Here is a 17002-nt window from a genome sequence, read left to right on the forward strand (position 1 = left end):
TGAATGGATTTGTTGTTGTTTTTATTGTGTGTGTGTGTTGGTGGTGGTGGGGTGTGTGTGTGTGTGTGTGTGTGTGTGTGTGTGTGTGTGTGTGTGTTTTAGAAGAAGGCTTCTAGTGGCCGTTTGATGCCGGGAGATTTGAAGAGGAGTCAGCTTATCTTTTTGCCCGTGTAAATGATCGTGTGGAAAGGAGGGCAAGTCACCTCCAATTAAAAAGACCCTGTGATTCGGCTCTGCTGCTCAGGAACACACATAAGCGTTTGATGTCAGCCAGCCTGCTGCTTGGATTTGAAGATTAAAAGGCTTTTGTTCCACCTTGAAGCAAACGAAGCTGCCGACCCCACAAGGAAACGTTCTGTGTCCTTGTCAAGTTCAGTGACCCAAACACAATCTACTGTAAGGTTTCTCACCAAGCCTGATTCATCTAAGAATAGCGTGTGTAATAGGTTTGGGGCTAGCTTGAGGTCACTAGGATCATCAATGATATGTTCTTTAATGTTTTTATTTTTTAAATTATATAATGGCAATGTGACAGAGTAGTTTGTATAGAGAATATTTCATATAGACCATCATCCTTCAACTGCATCCCAGCTACTGACTTCATGTTTGCATGTCACCTTCGAGGCTTCATCCACATACATACTTTAGCTTCGTTGCAATCAGAGTTTCTTGTAACTTACATTTTCCAAATGGACTGAACAGCTCAGTGAGAGCAGTACTGCTCAGACCAGCACGGGTTCCCACTGCTACTCTAAACCGTTCTCCAAGCTCCCCGCCCAAAGACCACAACTACTCTTCCCCTTCATTCTCAGGACGTGGCCACACATCTGTGACAGGGACAGTGTATCCTGTAAATGAAGCATAGCATTAGGTCTGACACATAATGGGTGCCCAGTAAATGCTGGTAGGAACTGAATTCCCCATGCATACCAATCAGATCATTTTGTACTGACCTTAGACAGTCTACATACCTACCCACACTCTTCCACTTCTCCCCACCGCGTTCCCACTGGAGGAGCAAAATAATGCAGTGACGACTCTGTCTGGGAAATCCACATGGGTCGGGGGAGGTGAGGAGGGTAGTGACCTTGGATTTTCCAGGAGAGAAATAGAACTGACTCAAAAAATAAATAGCCCTTGGATGGGCGTCTAAGGGCTGGGAAAGGAGATTCTGTGAGATGCTGCTGCCATCTAGTGGTGCACATGCCAATGACAAATTTTGCATAAAGAGACCTGAGGGGATCAACAGGGTAGATAACAAAAATCTCAGAATCTTAAAATATAGACATTCAAAGAGTCATCACAGGCAGAGTCAACACATGCTGATTGAGTGGTCCTTCTTGGTCCGGCCTCTGCTGTGCATTCAAGTCGGGGTGGTGGTCCAGTGGCCAAGAGAAGACAAACTTAGGTCCATCGAACACAGGCCACGTAGAAGAGAAGCAGACCCCAGTGAAGGGCAGGCAGGCAGGCGGAGAAGGGATGGGGCCTGGAATCTTACTTTAATACACATCTCTTTGGCATTTTTAAAAATACATTATTTCAATGGCTATAATTAATTTATTACATGTTACTGACCAGGTACTTTCTAGGGCAAGGGTTCTTAACCTCAGGTCCACCAACCGTCCCTAGATATACTTCAGGGGATCCATGAGCTTGGGCAGGAAAAAAAGTACATCTTTATTTTCATGAAACTCAAGCTGAAACTTAGCATTTTCATCAGTTATGCATTAGGCAACAAACCGCGCTGGTATTAGCAGAAACCGTTACTTTGTCATTCAGAGAAAATTACAAAACGTTTTCCTATCACAGTGTAGTTGCTGCAAATGTCTCAAATCACTTACTCATCACAACGTTGAAATTACAGTGATTATTAGAAGTACTGCTAGATCTTACTAATGTTAATTAAGAAGCATATATATTAAGTCACTCACCCTTTAAAATATTTTGATATCTGTATTTCAATATAATTGGCTTCTTGGAAATCCTTTGTCTTTTATTTTATGCATTTGAAAACATTATTCTGTAAAGGGATCCATGGCCCACAAAAGGTCAAGGTCTTCTGTTCTGGAGGCTCAGAGGAGGGACAGGTGACCACGGGCTGGACTAGTCAGAGGAGAAAGGATGAAGGTCTTCTTCAATACAAGCCTTTCCTGGGGAAGCAGAGCCAGGCTTTGCCAATATGTGAACATGGAAAAGTCTCCATGACTTCTCTTGTGCCCAGCCCAGCACATGATCCCTTTGAAAAGAATCCAAGAAGATAACTTTGTCCTAAAGGATGAATGGCTAAAATCATTTTCATTTTGGGGGGAGGGATTTTCACTGAACGTGACTCAAAGCATCTATGAATACAGAGGACTGACTGTCTGTTGATGGAATTCAGTTGGTATGGCAAACTGGGTTGGCCTGCCCTTGAGTTACACTGTCCCCACCGACTTGTCCCTGTGCGTTGGCGAGGTTCTCTTGGTCATAAACAATATAGAAACCAAGTTAGCCAGACAGAAAAAGGCAATTCAGTGGAGGCCACTGGAAACCGAGGGAGAGTGGAACCAAACTTCCCAGAGCAGCAGATACAGGGCAGCTCAGGCCTCCTGGCAAAAGGTATCTGGGGACCTTCTCTCTAGAGCAGCTTCTCCAGTTTAAATGAGCACACGAGTCATGGGATCTGTTAAAGAGACTCAGCTGGTCTGGGGTGAGCATTCATAAAGCTCCCAGGTGATGCTGCTGGTCTATGCCACACACTGAACAGCAAGGGTCCCACACATGCCTCCACCACTGTGCCTCCCTGCTGCTGTGTCCCTCGGTCCCAAGCATCAAACCCCTGGGAGGGAGAATGCATTGGCCCAGCTTGAGTGGGTATCCAGGCCTAGCTCTGAAACTATGATCAGTATGGGCTTACAGCCTGGGTGTGTCCGCCTTCTTGGAGGGGGGAAATGTGAGAACATTCCAGAGGGAGGCACACCGGCCCGAACTATTGGCTAGAGGTCCCACCTTGAGGCAGCCCTATGGCTTCACCATCTGCCTCTGCTCCTTGCCTGCCCCATCTACACCATCTTCTGCCCATCCAGTGACCTACTTCCACAACCCAAGGATGGGTTTTGATGAGGTTGCTGTTGATGGGGCCCTGGGCTCCCATAACCCACAGGCTACACAAATGGGTACTTTCAAAACCCTTATCCCTTCAGATATGGTCCCCCCATTCTACCTCTCACCCCAGAGAGCTCATAGAATTTAGCTATGGATACCAGACCCTGGCCTGTGGATGACACCACACACGCGCACACACACACACACACCATTTCCCACACTCTGATTCCCTGACATCTGTGAAGCTCAAGGTCTCTCCCCAAGATCTCCTCCATTTTGACACCTGTTGCATCTCTCCTCTCAGGTTCACCCACTACAGCCACACCTCCCCCCACTCCACTCCTCTTTGGCTGTACCCACAGCCAGGGACAAGGGACACTCAGCTTCTTCAGTCCTGTGGGACTCCAGCCACTTAGGTCAGCCCCTCGTAACCCCCTCCACCGAGGTGCGATGACTTCCTCACCCTTCCTCTCCCCTCCCTGGGCCTCTTAGCCTTGGCAGGAGCGACCTGTACATCCTTCCTCAGCCACCCAGTGGGAAGCAATTAGAAATTCATGGACAGAAAATGCCCAGCGCAACGTTTCTGGCAGAGCACAGCGAATTCTCTGAAAGCCTCTGGAAAAAGGCTCTAATTGTGAGCACTGCCAGTACAGCCCCCGGGGCACTAACACCAAGTAACAGGCCTATTCTAACACTGTCTCAGAGGGCCCACGTTTAAAATGGCTGTGGTGGGGCTGAAAAGACTATGTCTTTCAACACTTTATTTTTTAACTAAACTTTTTATTTTGAGATAATTATAGATAACTCACATGCAGTTGTAAGAAATCATAGGGAGATCCTGTATACCCTTGACCCAGTTCTCCCCAACGGTAGCAACTTCCAAAACTATAAGGCAATATCCCAACCGGGATTTTGACACTGATACAGTCAAGATACAGAGCATTCCCATCACCACGAGGATCCCTCCGGTTGCCCTTCTATAGCCATGACCACTTCTGTCCTGCTCCCACGCCCTCCTTAATTCTTGGCAACCATAAATCTGTTCCCCATTTCTCCAGTTTTGTCGTGTCAGGAATCCTATATAAATGGAGTCATAGCGTATATAACCTTTGGGGATTGGCTTTTCTTCACTAAGCGTAATGCTCTGGAGATTCACCCAGGCTGCTGCCCGTATCAATAGCTTGTTCCTTTTGGTTGCTGAGTAGGGTCCCATGTTATGGATGTGTTATAACTTGTCCCTGTTGAGAGACCTCTCAGGTGTTATCACATTTTTCATTTCTAGATTGTTTTTCCAATTTTTCCTTTTTCATGGCATCCTAATTATGTTTCATGGATGTGATCAAGTCTCACATCTCTGAGGACACTGATTATAATTTTTTTAATTGTCTGCTCATCCCTGCGTTAATTCAGTTTCCCCAATGCTCCTCTTCTCAGTTTGTTTTGGTTACTGTCTCTCTGTGGTGTTGAAGGTTTCCCTGAACTGACTTATGATCCTAAGTAAACCATTCATATTTAAGTGTGACACTAACAAGCTGATTGGCAGCCGTAGGTGTGTGGACGGGCTCCCCTTGGTGGTTGTCTGCTGGGGGAGCAGGTGGCCATCCTGATTTTTCATTAGGAACCCCATAATGTTAGTAATTGAAGGTCTTGGCGGGGGGCAGCTCAGTTTCTCAAGAGAATGAACTTGTCGTTCACAGGGAACACAAGCCTGGCTCCTGGCTGTCTGGAGCTATGTAACCATGTGCAGAAGTGCATTTCACTTCTGTTTTTAGCGTAGTCCCTCATCCCCACTCTTCTCCACTTGGCATTCCCAAGACAAGAGCGTCTCTGGCTCACCTCCTTCAGAGCCAGCCTGCAGTATTCTGGGGAGGCCAAATGGGGGATGCCCAGATGAGACAGACTGGGCCTGGCTGGGTCTATGCCCTCTTCTCACAGGGTTGGAATAATCCCTGCCTGTGGCTCCGCACTTCATGTCCACCTCCCACGGTACCTCGTTCCTCTAGCCCCTGAACCTTTCTAGAATTCTAGGGGACAAAGAAGCTGCTTCCTTCAGTGTTACCCCCATTCCTTTCCTGTCAGCCTACCTACCACTCTCCGCCTGCTTTCCACCCTCACATCTGGCAAACCCAGATCACTAAAGATGGAATTTGTTTTTTTGTTCTTATTCTTGATTTGAGACAAATTACTTGAGATGGAGATATAGATGTCTTTATTCTATCATCTTGTAGTTGCCATTTATTTTAAAAATCCTTCTCTAGTGCCTTCTTAAAACTACACACCTCCAAAACTCTCTTGGGGAACCGCAGGTGAAAAAGCAAGTTTGGAAGCAGCTGTCCTCTGGTGGTCTCTATCCCCACAGCCTTGCACACTTGCTGGTGCCTCTCTTCTCTTTTCCAGATCTTTCTAAGGAGGGAGGCATAGCTAATGGCTTGGTGCCTTCTGTGTGCCAACTAAGGAAATGTGGGAGGTGGTCAGTTCTCCCCTTTCTCAGGGGGATTAACTGAGGCCCAGTGAAATCAACTGTCAGGAGGCCAGGTGAGAAGAAAACTCCTTTGGTCCGATTTCTACTTCAACGCTTTTGTGTCTTTCACCACTGCATTTAATACGACCCTTCATTTCTTCTCTTCTGAGAATTCATTCACTCACTCACTCATTCATTCAGCACTTAGACTGAGGAATATAAGAAGCAGAGAAGAGGGAGTTCCCCGGTGGCCTAGTGGTTAGGATTCGGCACTTACTCTGCCGTGGCCCGGGTTCAATCGCCGTCAGGGAACTGAGATCCCTCAAGCTGCGCGGTACGGCCAAAAAATAAAAAAAAAATTAAAAATTCAGATTTAAAAAAAGACAAGCAGAGAAGACCCTTTGATGCGAGCCCCTAGGGGTCGTAAACTTCTGTCCAGCCCCTCAAGCTCCCACTCTTCAGTGAGAAGGGGCCCTGACTCTTCAGCCAGGCTGAGGAACAAGGGACTGACCGTGTTTAGCTCCTGCTCTGTGCCAGCCACTTACTTGATGTTTTATATATTTTCTCTGACTTTGTTAATACTCTTAACCACTCTGGGGGGGGTAAGCTTCATTATAGTTTTAGATGAGAAACTGCAGTGGAGAGAACTTCAGAGCATAACTCTGCCTGAGTCCAAGGCTTGTGCTGTTAGGAGGCGGCCTCTCTCAAGTATACTTATCTTCACTTTAGAGATAAAGAAACTAAGGTGCAGAGATGTTTCTTATACATTCTGAGAAATCCTTGAGGTGAACTGTGAGAAGGCCATTGCCTCACAAAAGGGAGAGGAGATAAAGGGGGTATGAGAGGGAAGGGTAGACCATGCTCTGCCCCTAATGGTGCAGGCCCCTCTCCCACAGGGAAATTTCCTAAGAGGAAAGGTAGGCTAACAGGACCGCAGAGGCCAGCGTGGAATAATTTCAGATAGCAGCCAGCTGTGGAGGAGGAAAGAGGTGTCTGGTCTGGGCGACTCTACCTTGTAAGAATCGGCTTCTTGCTCCCCAGCTGCCTCACTCCCTAGCTGCCAACAGTGCGAGGTCCTTTCAACCGCGAACCTGCTCTCTAGGTCCATCCGGAAGGGCAGCTCTGGATGAAGAAGGGGTTTCGGGCAGGGGGTGGGGCTGGGGGGGAGGCAATGGTAATTTCTTCCTTTGCTCACTTTTCCATTGGCAGAACAAAGTGTCATTCCCAAAAAGCCAGGGAAGACTGTGCATTTTGCTTGGGCCAGGGAGGCTTTCGATAACACTATCTAATTAAATTTTCTGGCAAAGAAAAACCAGTCACCAGCCTCAAGGAGAAAACCTTGTATTCTCCTAAGCTAGAGAATGCAGTCATAATCTGAACTTGGCCAGAGAAGGAAGGTCCAAAAAAGTGATTTCATTCAGAGGAAAAAATGCCTAAAAGGGGAAAGTGACTGTGAATCCTGGGAATCTACCCCTGCAGAAAGGAACAGGGTAGCGCCGGGGTGGGCCCCAGCACCTGGGATGGAGAAGGCACGTGTAAACTTCTGCATTAAACCAACCGACCCTTCATGTGGTAGGAGAAGCAGCCTATGTGGACAAAATCAACTGCTCTTTCTTCTGTTTCATCGGTTTTATTAGTCATATATCCAGAATTCATTATATAAATCTTTCAAAATACTAGACTTTGCAAGAATAGTTTACAATTCAGCTCTGATTGCACAAATACTTGACACGAAACCATTTTTACAAATACTTATTTTTCTTGAAAGAATACTTTGGTACAGAAAATAAGTCTCTATATATCTTACAGCAAATTTTATGCAGTTTTTTTCCCATTCAACCATCATTTCAGGTTTCCTATCACAGCACATGCGTCACATCCCATAAACCAAACTATAATCTGCTGCCGCTGCTTGTTTTCAATTACTATTCACAATGTTAAGAGTTTTCAGGCTTCTTTTTCTAATCTTTCCTGATCTGAAAGAATTCACGTATTCAGGCTAGAAGAGGTAATTTAAACAACATTCTTTCTAAATCTAACTTGCATTGGGTTAATCACTGTGTTTGGTGAACAATCTTTACACGTCTCACGCTAGCCCAGCTAGTAGCTCACCCCTGCTGTATCAAGCAGAAGGGATAAAGTCCTTTTATTCCTAAGAGCTTCTAAACTGCGAACCAGAACCCTAGAAACAAGAGTTAAATACAAATATTTAGAAAGCTGTAACATTTGCTAATGATGAGAAGTAGAGAACACTTTTAGACTCGAGGTCTCTCCTAGGTTGAAGACATAAAAGCAAGCGTAAGGGTGTGGCAGTAGTTTTATAAAATATTGAAAAACTGAAAACGGTGAATCACTTAGGTCAGTGGTGTGCTGTTTCCAAAGTGCCAGGAGATACAGAATCTTAGACTCTGTGGCTAGCTGAACTATTTGACATTCTTCGAAAGAGATGCTGTGGCTTTGAAATAGCCTAATAAATACTCCCTTGGCCAGAACAAGTAATCATTTAGGCCAGGGGAACTTTACAGAATACTGACCATGTTTCCTGAAGACAGGACCCACCAGGGAAAACATGTGGCATTCATTCCATTCCTTCAGTTGCTGAAAAGTGTGTCCAGTTAGCAAGAGCTTGTCTTACTCTTCAGGTAGCATGAATTAAAACCAAGAGCCTGGCAGCATTCTCCAGTCTAGTTCCTGAGTGCTCAGCTCCAATTATCCAATATTCTTAAAAGGATTCTTTAATCAAGCCCTTGTCCAATAAGAGATTTAATAGTGCGTGGGGACTACAGTATGTCCCATTTCTCTGCTTTTTGATTTCTCTTTCTCACCCCAGTGTAACCAGCTGCTACAGGTTCAAAATACCGTAGCAGTATTTTGGAAATGAGTTATTTTGCATTACCGAAAGTGTCTGATCACATTATGACGGTTCACATTTGCATCTAACTGGGAGGTGGCCACATCGTGTCTACTGCAGCGATTTTGCGAACTCGGCATAGTCAATGTATCCGTCATTGTTCTTGTCATCGTCTCTCAAAACACCATCTATTAAGTTGATCAGTTCATCTTCGTTCATTGGTGTCTGTTCATTCCCTTCCTACAAGGTACAAATTAGACAAGGATGAGCGGCATCTTTTACTGGAAGCGCTTGGTTAATGTCCAAAATAAAATGTCAATAAACTCCTTCAGATGTAGTATTTCTACTTCCAGGAATCCACAAACCACCTATCAGATCCAGAGTCAATTCATAATAATCCAATTTAGAAATGATTTTTGGCAGTTAAAAGGACGATACAATCAAAGTAAGCACTCGCTTATTTGTTTTAAAAATTACTTTTCATTCTTTTCTCATTACAACAGTCATACGTGTTCATTGTAGAAAGCTGGGTCCACACAGAATTCTGAGCTTCAGAGATTCCAGGACCCGCAGCCCCATCCTAGAGAAAAGCTCACAGCCCAGGCCCTCCTGAGGGTCAGCTCTGCTAAAGTGGAAACGGTCCACGCTAGACAACATCTCGGGGTCAGAACAAGACGAAGAAGGCACTGCCGACCAGTAGACCTCATCGTGATCTTTGAGGCGAAGGCATTTCTGCTCACAGGGCTGAGCGCTGAGCTACTGCTGTTCACGTCCTCAGCTGATTCTTCCCCTGCCTCCTCTCCCATGTCCCCCTTCCCCCTCCTGCTGCCACCAGCATCCTCGCCTGCCAGGGCTGCTGGACCCCAGTCCCTCTGCCTGGCGTCCGCCCATATGCCTCCCATAGCAGGCCCTGCGCTCGTCATGCCAGCCTCCTGTGCAAGCCCTAGCGCTCCCCGCAGCCTTCAAAGCAAACCCCGCCAGGCTCAGCTCGCAGCCGTGCGAGCACACGCCCTCCCCAACTTCGCCTCTCCTGCTCTCTAGAGATTACAGTGTGGCACAGTGGGACAGACATTAGATCTGGAGACGTAAGATCTGAACTTCAGCTTCCTTACCTCTCAAACTGGGGGCAATAACAAGGCCTGCCCCTTCCTGCTCCCAGGCTACTGCAGGGATCAGACGAGATCTCTAACCTGCTGGAAAGTGCTTTGTGAACTACGAGCACCGTACTGTATCACCCAAACCCTCAATTATCACCAAATCCCTTGAGCCCTTGGTCCCCTGACTCGCCATTCTTCCCAAATGAGATAACTTCTCCCCTGTTCTGCATTTGGAATGTGGTCTGTCTTTTAGCTGGTTCTCAGATGCTGGCGTGCAGCAGAAATGCCAGCAGCACTTGCTAAAGATAAAAGGAAAGCTCTGGGGCTTCTGCCTCAGCCCGTCACCCTGTATGAGAAGGACCGCTGAACAGGAAAAGACGCAGAACAGAGGGTGAACAGAAAAAGGAGAAGCAGCAATAGTGTTGCACAAGGACGGGGGAGGTCATCGAGTTCGGGGACTGAGTTACCAGAGGGAGGCTTTTCCAAGCTGCTGTCTACTGAGCCATTGCCTGACCTACCTCCTTATGGACATGAGTGATGGCTGTGGAGAGTTCTAGGCCGTCAAGCAAATTATTGCCGTCATAATCATGCATTTTGAAATAATGGAGCTGCAGTTCTTGTGGGGACATCTCTGCCTCTGGTTTGTTGACGACACCTTCTAGATGCTCCATGATATGCCTAAAGACCAACAGTGAGACTCAGACCACTTGGTGGCGATGCTGGGATCCTACCAAAATCTTAAGGACTCTGAAACGTTCAAGATCTTAAAGTTCATCCATCCCAGAAAAACAAACATCAACAGTGGCAGACCACACTCAAGGAAGACAGATAGGGGCGAGGCCCTGAAAGGAGCAGGGGAAAAAAAAAATCAAATAGTTCATTTGTTATGCTGGCAAGATCATGGGTGTTTTTCCTTTTTATTATTAGAATATTGTTATAGCATTTGGGGGAGCTATTAATTTTTTTTTCTTAAACCAATTTAAGGATAACAGAGTATAATGTGTGAGGTTAACTGGCCCGGGGCAAAAGTGGCAACAAATGATTCAATGTTTGAACATGCCAATACAAAAGAAAAAGGTCTTGTCAGAAGCAAGAAACCTTAGCTCTATTTTGGACTCTGCAACTACCACCGTGTGTGTGTGTGTGTGTGTGTGTGTGTGTGTGTGTGTGGGTGTGGGTGTGTGTGTGTGTGTGTGTGTGTGTCTGTGGTGAAAGAGAGAAACAATGAATTCAGGCAAGTCATTTATCCCTTTTGGGCCTCCAGATCCTCCATCTGTGATATGATGGTGAAAAAAGAATACCTGACTTACAGGTGGCCATAAGGAATAAATATCATCCTTGGAAAATGTTAAGGGGTCGCACAAATAGTAGAAGGAAAGTTGGGCAGCGCGTGCCTTTGTAGCTGGCTGCAGCTGCAGATGGGGAGGCCCCTGGACCACAGCCCCGGCTGAATACGTACTCTTGGTCATGCACTGTGCTCTTATCCAGGCCCACGCTGCCAGGATGGGAGAAGCTGGCCCCGGGCTCCTCGGCCCTGGCACCCAGGGCACAAAAGGCCCAGAGCAGGGCGCACAGGAAGGGGGTTCTGAGTGGCTGCAGAGATCTCATGGTCACCGGTACCTGGGAGGTGGGGAACACAGAAGATGAAGGTGAGAACACCAGAACTGAACTGAGGTTCTTTCAAGACTTGACACAGCACACTCCCGGGAACCTGGTTGAAGAAGCAAGCCTGGGAAAGAGGAGGCCTGGGCCCAGGACAGCTCTGACGCCAGACTGCAGGGCGACCTTGCGCTCTCCAGGTCCCCATCACTCAAACGGGAGGGCAGGTCCATGACATTTCCTGACGCCCCTTTGGAATGCCAAACAACCTGATGAGAGCTTACAGGGATTTGGAGAGTATTCCTGCCTACAAGCAGCTTACAGTCGGGCGAGAGAAATACTTCCTACTGAGAGCACGAATCAAGGCACAAAGTGAGGTGTACTAAAGGAAGATTAAACCCTCTGAGAGTTCAGAGGAAGAAGTTTCCTTTGGGCGAGGGAAAGCCCGAGAAGGTTAACAGACATGGGGATGCTTCAGCAGGGCCCGGATGAATGGGCACACAGTGGATGTGGAGGGACTGAAGGACGAAGGGAAGGTGCGAGCAGAGGGGCAGGTGCAGACAAGTGGGAGAGAAATTCCGAGTGGTTGAGTCAGGCTGGAGCTTAGAGGGTATGAAATAGACGGAACGGTAGACAACAGGCTGCAGAGGTTGACCAGGCCGTGCTGGATGTGGTTTTGCCTGCTAGGCCAAGGGGGCTGAAGTTTCCTGGGGATACATGGGAGCCACTGAGGGTTCATGAATGGGAGACGAGATCAGAGCTTGGTTTCACAGTGGCTCAGCTGGCAGCACAGCAGGGAAGGTATTAGGTGGAGTGAGTCCACAGACGGGGGTTGAGGGAAGCAACGGGGCGGGTCACATCAAGGCCCGCAGTGGTGGACACGGAAAAGAGGACGTTAACCCTTGCCTTGTCCACCTCCCAGGGCTGTGACGGAGGCAAGTAACTGAACCAGGTGAAAGAGCGCTGGAGAGGAGAGTTCCATAGGAATTAGGTTCCCTCAAGTACTTCTGGGGTTTAGCTAGACTTGGAATCGTGGTCAACAAGAAGACACAACTGGCTACACAGCAAGCTCCCCGAGGGCAGGAGTGCTTTGTTCCCATCCGTATCCCAACCAAGGCTCGGGCCTTTACTAACTGCTGTTGAACAGAAAGTCCTGGTCTTTCCAGGGGCTTACAGACTGACCTCAAAAAGGAAGGTGAAGGATAGGAGACCTCCATACAACACAAAGGAAACACCTGACTCACACATTCACTTCCCTGGATAATAAGGGCCAGTGATTGCTAAGGGGCCGGCTGCAGCCAAAAAACCTAGAGCAGCGAAGAGAAAGCATAAGGTACTAGTCAGACCCTCGCACATGCCACAGAGGGCTCAGCTCCGAAGCCGTCGCCACCTCCACTGAGGTGTTACAGCCCCTCTCACCTGTCCTGAAAGGCTCTGTGTAGGGTAGGACCCTGGGAGAATGCCATCCCCACAATGTTTAAGAAAATTTCCCAAACCCACTTTGCTGGATATCAGCAGTATCCTCCCTTAGGAGACAATGGTCACTGGGATGTATAACTTCTGGGGTATAAAAAGAAGCATCTAGTCTCACAACTGAATAGGGACATCATAATGCAATCGTCATAATTCATAACAGAAACAGAAAAAGATGTTCAATATATACCAAGAGAAAAAGAGCAGGCTACAAAAATCTGTAAAGAATAATTCATTTTTGGGGAATTCCCTGGCAGTCCAGTGGTTAGGACTCAGTGCTTTCACAGCTGTGGGCCTGATTCAACCCCCCGTTGGGGAGCTTCGATCCCATAAGCCGTGTGGTACAGTCAAAAAAAAAAAAAAGAAGAATTCATTATTGTAAAAACCAAAACAATGTATGTATAATTCTCATACACAGAACAATGACTAAAAACTATTAACAAAGATTATTTTCTGAATTATGAGATTAGGAGTGATTTTTTTTTTTTTTTTTGCCCATGCCATGTGGGATCTTAGTTCCCCGACCAGGGATCTAACCCACGCTCCCTGCGGTGGAAGCTCGGAGTCTTAACCACTGGACCACAGGGGAAGTCCCCAGGAGTGATTTTGATTTTTCTTCTCTTTACTTTTCCATTGCTTCTAAAATTTCTACTATAAACATGTTTTGTCTTTACAAATATGTATTTAATGCAATTCATCCCATAATTTTGTTCCAGACTATATGGATGGAATATAAAGGGGGATTCCAGTTAAGTCTCATCTCTACAAAATAATTCAGGAACAGCCAGAAACTACATCCCAATCTTACCAAATACAAGTGTCCAGACCCTGATGAGGCCACTGTCACTGTACCTGGTACCAGAAAACAAGGTCTCAAGTTACTCTCAGCAGAGACTGCCCCAACTAGAGCAGAACAACTTGTTCTGACCACACACCATAGAGTTCTGGGATAAGAGGGACCAGAGGGGGAAGCCAGCTCCTCCCAAGTCTTTCAGATTCATATGCATTAGATGTCTCTTTCTCCAGCAAGCCTTCTTCAATTCCAAGTCTGGCTTAGGCGTTCTTCCCATATGCTCCTAAGTGATTCCCTTCAGAAGGGTCCTGTCCATCGCTGACAACAGCTGTGCACACGACCTTGAACGTGCCTGATCACCTCTCAGTACCCCCTGCGGAACTGGGCTCTGTGAGGCCGGGGACTGCGTCCACATCCCCAGCATTGGGCACAGTGCCTGCAGAGGCTGGTGATTCTCAGCCTGTGTGCCACGGTCCTCGGGAGCTGGGGGCGATTACCACCTTCACAGATAACGCTGCCAAGTTTTGATGTCAATGTAACTGAGGATGAAACTTAGCTTTGGAGGCATCTATCAGATAGAAAAGCTGAGTGGTCATCGGACCCATGGCACCGTTTCCTATAACTATGTGGTTGGATACTTAGTATATCAGATAGGGGTGGGGTAGGCGGGGGAGAGGTTCTATTTAAATAACACCAAGAAGCAACCCAGTGCTTGAGTCCAAATTATCCCCTCTTCATAGGAGACAGGATAAAGGTCAAGAACCATACATTTTGGACTTAGCCCATTTTGGTCTGCTGTGGCAGGTGTCTAACCATTAGACCACAACAAAAGACAAATCTACAAACACAGAAGAGAAACTGCCCCCTACAAGTGCTACGAGGAGCACAGGGAATCTGACTGCCACTTAACGAATTAAACCCCTCACATTGAAAAGGAAATATTAGCAAGTCCCTTCCACCGCAAGAACAAGTTGCATCATCCAACTACTTAGCTCAAGGCCATAAGCAAAGAGCTTGGCAGATAAGCCCCAGGAGTTCCTGGGCTCACTGGCCTCTGAGAAATTAAAGGCTAGGCTGGAGAAAAATCCAGAGGAGAGATTTCTGAGAGAGTGGAACACAACCATTGAGACACCTTTCACAAGGAGAAGCGTCATTCCTGGGAAGAAGCGCTAGACCACTGATGGTAGGGAGCTCCCGCAGTGCCCTGACTGTAACTGGGCTTCCCTCACAGCTCCAGCAGCCTCTTCCAGTCCCAGAGCATTTGTTCCCACTGTTTCCACCTGTCCGTCCTCCCTGTTCCTTCCAGGCCCAATTCAAATGTCACCTCTGTGTTCTCCCAGCCAAGACCAACTGTTCCCTCCTCTGACCTCAGTTTGCAGTCTCTCACACTCACTTGGCCTTAACATATGGTCACATATTGTGCTCCGTTTGTTTTTCTCTTTTCTCTCCCTCTCTGAAGACAGGGAACCTATTTTCTCTGTTTCTCCTTTACCCTAGTAAATTTATTACAAAGTGCTGAGCTGACCTGGCATAGCATACCTTCACTCTGAATCAGGGCAGTGGATCCTGCAACCTAGGTGTGTTGTTCCCTATCACAGAGGATCTGACTACACTGAAAAAAATAACTGGGCTTCCCTGGTGGCGCAGATGTTGAGAGTCCGCCTGCCAATGCAGGGGACGCGGGTTCGTGCCCCAGTCCGGGAGGATCCCACATGCCGCGGAGCGGCTGGGCCTGTGAGCCATGGCCGCTGAGCCTGCGCATCCGGAGCCTGTGCTCCACAACGGGAGAGGCCACAGCAGTGAGAGGCCCGTGTACCGCAAAATAAAAAAACAAAAAAAAACTTCCCTTTGGAGCCGTCCCACCAGTGGTTTGGCCAGGCCCACGCTCATTGTGTCTTACCAACACCTAAGAGTTTGCAGCAAGCCTTCCTCCCATAAAAACCACAGCAGCTGCTAGCCACTTTTCTCTCCTGCTGGGGCCCTCAGCTGAGAATCAACCTCAAAGCAGCCACACATCCTGTAGCCAGAGGTGATGCCAAAGAAAAACCTGACTGGCATTTCCCCATTTAAAACTACCATGGTCCTGGACTGAAAGCAAGAAAAGAACCAGGTTCCTAGGCAAAGAAAGCTCTACATGGGTTGGGGATTGAGAACTGGTTCTGAAAAGGCAGGCATTTAATAACTTGATCTCTTTGTTCATTTGGGGAGCCCAGGGAGCTGCCATGCTTCATTTATACATTTAGCTAACACTCTTCATTAACAGCTTGGTGCTGCACAAGGTTCTAAGGATAGGGCTGTGAACCAGACAGGCTCCTGTCACACAGATTACAGCCTGCTGGAAAAGAAAGACCAGTTCACGCAATAGCCCTGGGGTACCACAGAAGCCCCAACCCACACCTGGGTTAATGCATGAAGGATGATTTTTTTTTCAAGGTGCTAAAGGACAGCATCTCAGGTAGAGGGAACATAATGTAACAAACACCTAAGCCTAGAAGGAACTTGATCCAATCTGGGAAATAAAAAGCTTTCAATATGGTTGAAGACACAGTATAGTGGAGATGGATGAGTTAAAGTAAAAAGAGGACAGGTCACGAAGGGCCTTGTAAGCCCTGTTCAAGAGGTTATAAGAGCAATGGGAATCCACGGAAGGGCGATAAGGGAATGGGGAGAGGGGTCTGGTGACGTGATCAGATTTCTGTTTTAAGACCATCACTCTGGCTTTCCACTACATAACAAACTACAGAGGATGGAGAAGGGATACAGGGGACCAGTCAGGAGGCTACTGAGTAGTCCAAGGGAAAGATGAAGGTGGCCTGAACTAGCTAGAGCAGAGGAACTGGGCCTGGAGAAGTGGGTGTATCCCAGAGAGATTTGTGATGAAATCGATGTGGGTGGGTAAAGAGTGTAGGAGGTGAGAATGATGCCCAGGTTTCTGCTTGGGCAACTGGGTGGATGGCGGGTGCCATGCCCAGACAGGGAATACTAGAGGGGAATACAAGCTCCCCCTGCCTCCCCACTCCCCTGGCACGGCCTGGCCAAGCTCGCCCGCCCGCCAGGACCTGTTTATTGTCTCCCCCAGAGAGAGATGGGGTACAGGAGCAGATGGAGAGCTACGACTCAGGCCAGCGCGCAGGTCCACGGCAGGTCTCCAAGAGGGCAGAGATTGGCCCTGATCGGGCCCATCTGCCCCGGGGGAGAGGCTCTGCTCCTAGTCAGCTAGCTTCCCGGACCGACTTGGGGTCCGATACCCTCACCCAGGCCGCTCCTGCCTCCCAACCTGAGCCAGAAGCCCCGAGACCCCCAAAAGGACGCCGGGATCCCGCCCCGCTGCGGACCCCTGAATGCCGTCCCACGGACTTCCTCCTCCAAGGTCGGGTCACAGGCCTCACAGGCCGCAGCCAGATTGCGGCTGCTCCCTGGTTCACTCACCCTCGCAGCTAGCAGTTGCCAAACAGCTTTCTCCGGACACGAAGCCCTACGGCGTGAGCCTCACCAGCACCCGTCCTCAGAACGCTTTTTCTCGGCCCCGCCCCACCCCCCCGTCCCGCTGTGCGCACGCGCACCCCTTCCGCCCTCCCATTGGCGCCGCGGGCCCCGCCCCTGCCCGGCGCCGGGCTGCTGGGCTGATTCCGCGTGTAACGGGC

General features: G+C 48.1%; 1 protein-coding gene across 1 annotated transcript; it reads right to left on the minus strand.

Moving 5' to 3' along the window:
• Nucleotides 1-7172: 7172 nt before the first annotated feature.
• On the minus strand, nt 7173-16879 carry MCFD2 (multiple coagulation factor deficiency 2, ER cargo receptor complex subunit). Its single transcript, XM_082852363.1, has 4 exons — nt 16788-16879; nt 10953-11113; nt 10012-10171; nt 7173-8636 (listed from the first exon to the last, which is right to left on the minus strand). Exons 2-4 carry the CDS (start codon nt 11099-11101, stop codon nt 8508-8510), a joined length of 438 nt encoding a protein of 145 aa, XP_082708489.1. The 5' UTR covers nt 11102-11113; nt 16788-16879; the 3' UTR covers nt 7173-8507.
• Between the last annotated feature and the right edge of the window lie 123 nt (nt 16880-17002).

The sequence above is a fragment of the Leucopleurus acutus genome (genome assembly GCF_964270905.1).
Source record: "Leucopleurus acutus genome assembly, chromosome: 12".
Classification (NCBI taxonomy): Eukaryota; Metazoa; Chordata; class Mammalia; order Artiodactyla; family Delphinidae; genus Leucopleurus; species Leucopleurus acutus.